General features: G+C 40.9%; 1 protein-coding gene across 1 annotated transcript; it reads left to right on the top strand.

Moving 5' to 3' along the window:
• The first annotated feature begins 89 nt into the window (after positions 1 to 89).
• Positions 90 to 4,697, top strand: LOC127359767 (inosine-uridine preferring nucleoside hydrolase-like). The gene is made up of 7 exons (XM_051393880.1): positions 90 to 299; positions 440 to 622; positions 3,154 to 3,265; positions 3,360 to 3,496; positions 3,596 to 3,673; positions 4,280 to 4,372; positions 4,460 to 4,697. The coding sequence occupies exons 1-7, from the start codon at positions 120 to 122 to the stop codon at positions 4,610 to 4,612; spliced, it is 936 nt and encodes a 311-aa protein (XP_051249840.1). The 5' UTR covers positions 90 to 119; the 3' UTR covers positions 4,613 to 4,697.
• Positions 4,698 to 5,674: the final 977 nt, after the last annotated feature.

Here is a 5,674-nt window from a genome sequence, read left to right as displayed (position 1 = left end):
GGATTCTTTGATCATTTTTGATAATTTATTATAATCAATTAAACTGCCAAAGCTTATAAACCCTGTAAAGTATGTATATATTACTAGGTTTGAAAAATTTCTTTTATATTGCATGTAGGATGAAGAAGAAATTGATCCTCGACATGGACACAGGGGTTGATGATGGCCTGGCCATCATGGTGGCCTTGGCGGACCCTGATGTGGAGGTTTTGGGGATCACGTGCTGCCATGGCAACACAACCCTGGAGAATGTGCTCAAGAACACACTGCGTGTCCTGCAAGCCTGCAACAGGCTGGATGTACGTTGTAAGATGGGTGTGACAACAGAAAATGATGCATGTCAATATACGTTTGATTAGGCTATGGTAAAAAGCTAGTACTGGGTATGCTGGATTTATATTTTAGTAATTTTCTTTATTTATCTATGGCTTTGCAACAGATCCCAGTGTACCGTGGTTGTGCATCACCACTGCTGACCCTTAAACAACAATATCCAGGAACTTTCTACGGGAAGGACGGGCTGGGCGATGTCCCGGATCCAGACGCTCCAGGCCTAGAGCTGGTGCAGAAGAAGAAAGCTGTGCAGGCCATGATAGATATTGTGAAAGAGAACCCTGGAGAGGTGAGACAAACACAAGGAGTTCATCCTGCTTGGTTTACTCATCTAAAATCATCAGGAATGCTCAATTCAATTAAATTAAATTTTATTTGTATAGTGCCAATTCATAACAGAAGTTATCTCAGGATACTTTTCAAAAAGAGCAGGTCTAGACAGAACTCCTTATAACATTATTTACAGAGACCCAACAGTACCACCATGAGCAAGCACTTGGCGACGGCGGCAAGAGGCAGGTGGGTGGTCGTCTGCCTCGACCAGTTGGGGTGAGAGAGCGAGAGAGAGAGAGACAGAGAGAGACACAGAGACAAATGTGCACAGCACGACAGTAGCAGCACCTACACTAAAAGTAGTGACTGGTGATGATGATGATGAACATGAAGAAGATGATGACGACGATGACAAAAACTATGGGGGACAATGAGCAGTGATTATAGTATTAATAGTATCTGTAGTAATAATAATAGTAATAATAATAATAACAATAATATCAGTGATATTAACAATGGGAGTCTACGGGAGCCAAGAAGGAACATGGCAGGAGGCTCCACCAGGATCCACGAGAACCTGCGAGAAGAGAAAGCACAAGAACTCCAGGGAAGAAGCATAACTAGGGATGGTTCAGCACTCACCTGAGCCAGCCCTAACTATAAGCTTTATCAAAGAGGAGCGTCTTAAGCCTACTCTTAAATGAGGAGAGGGTGTCCGCCTCCCGAACCAAAACTAGAAGCTGGTTCCACAGGAGAGGAGCTTGGAAGCTGAAGGCTCTGGCTCCTGTTCTACTTTTTGAGACTATAGGAACCACAATTAATTTTTTTCAATTCAATTTTAGTTGTATAGCGCCAATTCATAACAGAAGTTATCTCAGGACACTTTTCAAATAGAGCAGGTCTAGACCGAATTATTTACAGAGACCCAACAGTACCACCATGAGCAAGCACTTGGCAACAAGGGCAAGGAAAAACTGCCTGTTAAAAGGCAGAAACCTAGGACAGATCCTTTGGCTCTAGGTGGGTGGTCGTCTGTCTCGACCAGTTGGGGTGAGGGAGAGGGGGAGAAAGAGAGGAGAGAGAGAGAGAGAGAGAGAGAGAGAGACACACAGAGAGATAGACAGACAGACGCACAGCAACAACAGTATTGGTAATGGCAATCTAGCAGGACCATGGCAGGGAGGCTCCACCAGGATCAATGAGAACCTGCGAGACGAGAAAGCACAAGAACTCCGGGGGAAGAAGTGAAGTTAGTAACATGCATTAATGAGACATGAATGAGTGCAGAAAGAGAGGAAGGGAGGAGCTCAGTGCACCATGGGAAATCCCCGATAGTCTAGGCCTATAGCAGCATAACTACGGGATGGTTCAGGACTCACCTGATCCAGCCCTAACTATGCTTTTTATCAAAAAGGAATGTCTTAAAGCCTACTCTTGAATGTGGTGAGGGTGTCTGCCTCCCCGAACCAAACTGGAAGCTGGTTCCACAGGAGAGGAGCTTGGTAACTGAAGGCTCTGGCTCCTGTTCTACTTTAGAACTATAGGAACCACAAGTAGCCCAGCATTCAGAGAACGTAGTGTTCTAGAGGGGTAATAGGTACTATGAGCTCTTTAAGATATGAAGGGGCCTGACAATGGAAGAGCTTTATAGGTGAGGGAGGAGGATTTTAAATTCAATTCTACATTTTATAGGGAGCCAATGCAGAGTAGCTAGTACAGGAGAGATGTGATCTCTTTTTCTAGTTCCTGTCAGTACTCGTGCTGCAGCGTTCTGAATTAATTGGAGCGTTTTAATGGACTTATTGGGGCAACCTGATAATAAAGAGTTGCAGTAATCCAGCCTTGAAGTAACAAATGCATGGATTAGTTTTTCTGCATCTGTCTGTGATAGGATGTGTCTAATTCTTGTAATATTACGTAAATGAAAGAAGGCAGTCCTGGAGGTTTGCTTTATATTGGAATTAAATGACATATCCTGATCAAAGATAACTCCAATATTCCTAGCAGTGGTGCTAGAGGCCAAGGTAATGCCATCTAGAGTAACTATATCTTTAGACAGTGAGTATCTGAGGTTACAAGTACAAGAATTTTGTTTTCTTCTGAGTTTAACATTAGAAAATTGTAGCTCATCTAGGTCTTTATGTCCTTAAGACAAGATGTTTGTAATTTAGATAATTGATTAATTTAATCGGGCTTGATCGACAGGTATAACTGGGTCTCATCTGCATAACCCACTCACTCAGTGTTTCTCATTATTGTGAGATACTAAATCATTATTTTGCGTTACTAAGCCATCTTTATTCATTATTATGTGATAATAAGTAATTATTCTGAGATATTTAAGTCATTATTTTGGGAAGGTTTCTCCCAATGGTTTCATGTGGAGATATTTGACTGGATAACTGAAAATGTTTATATCACAGGGTACTCTAAGTACCTCTAAGTCTTTGACTACCATCATCATGTTTTTCGATCATCATCCTCTGCTGATCTCACGATAAAGCCATTAAAAGATCATCATAATTGCTCTGATGTTGCTGTCTACAGGTGACTCTCGTGGCCACGGCCTCCTTAACTAACCTGGCTGTCGCAGTGCAACTGGCCCCTTCCTTCCATAAGAAACTGAAGGCACTCTACATCATGGGTGGAAACATTGACTGTATGTTATTTGTTGTTAATTTTAAAATATTTATCCAATTGTGTAATTTCCATTGCTGCACTTGTATTACTGAGAATGATGACTGTGTGTGCAGCCAGGGGTAACATCACAGAGTGTGGAGAGTTTAACTTTGTGGCTGACCCTGAGGCTGCCTACGTTGTGCTGGACCGCTACACCTGTCCCACCTATATCGCCACCTGGGAGTTCACCGTCAGGAACAGCCTGCCATGGGTGAGCCGGAACACATTACCCTTCATGTACCCTTCAATGCTTTAAATAAACTCACAGACAATTATTTTAACATGACCACTCTCTCTTTTCCTGCTTCAGGCTTTCTGTGACCAGTTGATGGACCAAAAAACTGAGAAGGCCGCCTTCATGAAAAGGATTTCAGCCCTTTCAAGGGAGGTAAGAGTGTGCAGATAATGATGATATGAGGACAGAAAGAGTTTATTGTGTTGAAACTGATAAAACAAATGCATTTCATACCACATGCTTAACTAGGAGGTTATATATTGCAGGAATGCAACACTGAGCATGTTTGCTAAAGTAGATAACCACACAGTGTCTTCAGAAGGGTTATTAGGCACTCAGTGTTCTTACGGTGTCTCTTTATTGCATTTTCCTTATGATTATAGAGCATTTCACATATGTTTACGAGGGCTGGCACAAGTCAAAAGTAAAAACATAAAAGTACATAACAAACAGAACACATACCAACAGACTTTGTTATATAACCCCCAAATGTGCAAATTGTTAAGATTTTGTGTTAAACCCACAGCACTGTTACTTGAGTGCTTTGAGATTAAGTGCTATGATAATAATCACTGTGTATCTATACATGCTTCTGTATGCCAATAAATAAGGGGACAAAATCGAGACATTTGATGTTTAGGGGCCCTCTAGTGGCAGCTGCTTAGTCTGCTTATGCAATGGTCCTCTAGTCCTGTCAGTGCTATATGATGCTCAGTTACAACATTCTACATGTGTCTTCATGATGTGTTGTTCCTGCAGAAAGCCCAGTCTTTAAAAAGATTGTTCAACTCCTGTGACTCCTACGCCATGGTTGCTGCCATCGATGATTCATTCATAAAAGAGTCTGAAGAGGTGAGCATGTACTGCTTTTATGTCTTTAAAATATAAAACTTTTCAGTTAAAATCATTATCCCACAATTTCCTGTGTTCCTCCACCAGCTTGCAGTGACAGTGGAGGTGGATGGGACCTACACACGAGGCATGTTGGTGCTGGACTACATGCATCTTCTGAAGAAGAAAAACAAGGCCTTCATCATAAAGAAGGTTGACTTGGAGAAGTTCAAGCAAATGTTAATTAATTCATTGAAGTAGAGTGATACTGTAACAAGCTGAAGGCATGGATTTGGTCCCCAAAAATAAATAAAAATGGTGTGTGAAAACACAATATTACACAATATTACATGTACATGTACACAGAGTGAGGTTTATGAAATGGTTTCCCCAGTTTGGTGAGGAAGAACTTGACTGGTTTGCATGGAGCACTGACCTTTGGGAAGAACTGGAAGTCGTATGGTCCAACATCAGCTGAATTTTTCTTTTGTAAAGCTGGCCTGCAAAACAAGAAAACATTCTTATGACCGTTATGCAAACACACTAGAACACACGCTGGGTAGTGTAGTTCTTTACGTGTTGTAGTCCTTTAGCAGCATAAGGCAGCTGCCAAATTTTAACCATTTGCAGCATGTCTTTTATAGACGTAAAAACAATACTTAGAGACATAAATAAATGACAAAAGGTTGACATTTCATATTTTTCCACTCTTTTATTCATCATGGTTCTTTGTCCATTGTGATTCCAAAGGGTCAGTTGTACAGTACAGTGCAAACCCAATCAAAAATCAACAATGAGAAAACATAAGAAAAAATCATCTCACCCACCTTTAAACAGGACTGATGTTGTCACATTTAGGCTAACTATGATTCATAACCGGTATTTAACATTGTTGTATTTACAAAATACACAAAATCAAAGACAACATACAGCATTGTTCATTTACACTTGCAAATGCAATCTTATTGACAAAAGCTTCAAGACTTAGGGTTGTTTAAGAGAGTACACACGAATGTTAGCTGTTAAGTCCTGTGTCATTATTAAGTCAACACTCAGCATTTTAGTGGACAAGGCCAGCATATAGTAATGTGCTCCAATTCCCATAATAGCTTCAAAGAAGAGAATAAGAGACAAATACCCAAACACTTATTGCTTTGTTAACTTTTGCACTCACGATTGACTGTTGCTCAAGCAACGTTAATTATACAAAAACCCTGTAACATAAGCTAAGATATGTATCTAGAGAGACAATTTTGACTTGGAGCGGAGCCCGAACTGTGTCACTGAGACAGGTTAGCGCTTTAACAGCTTCCAACAAATACA

Source organism: Dicentrarchus labrax, unplaced genomic scaffold (genome assembly GCF_905237075.1).
Source record: "Dicentrarchus labrax unplaced genomic scaffold, dlabrax2021, whole genome shotgun sequence".
NCBI lineage: Eukaryota > Metazoa > Chordata > Actinopteri > Moronidae > Dicentrarchus > Dicentrarchus labrax.
This window is presented reverse-complemented; position numbering and strand designations above follow the sequence as displayed.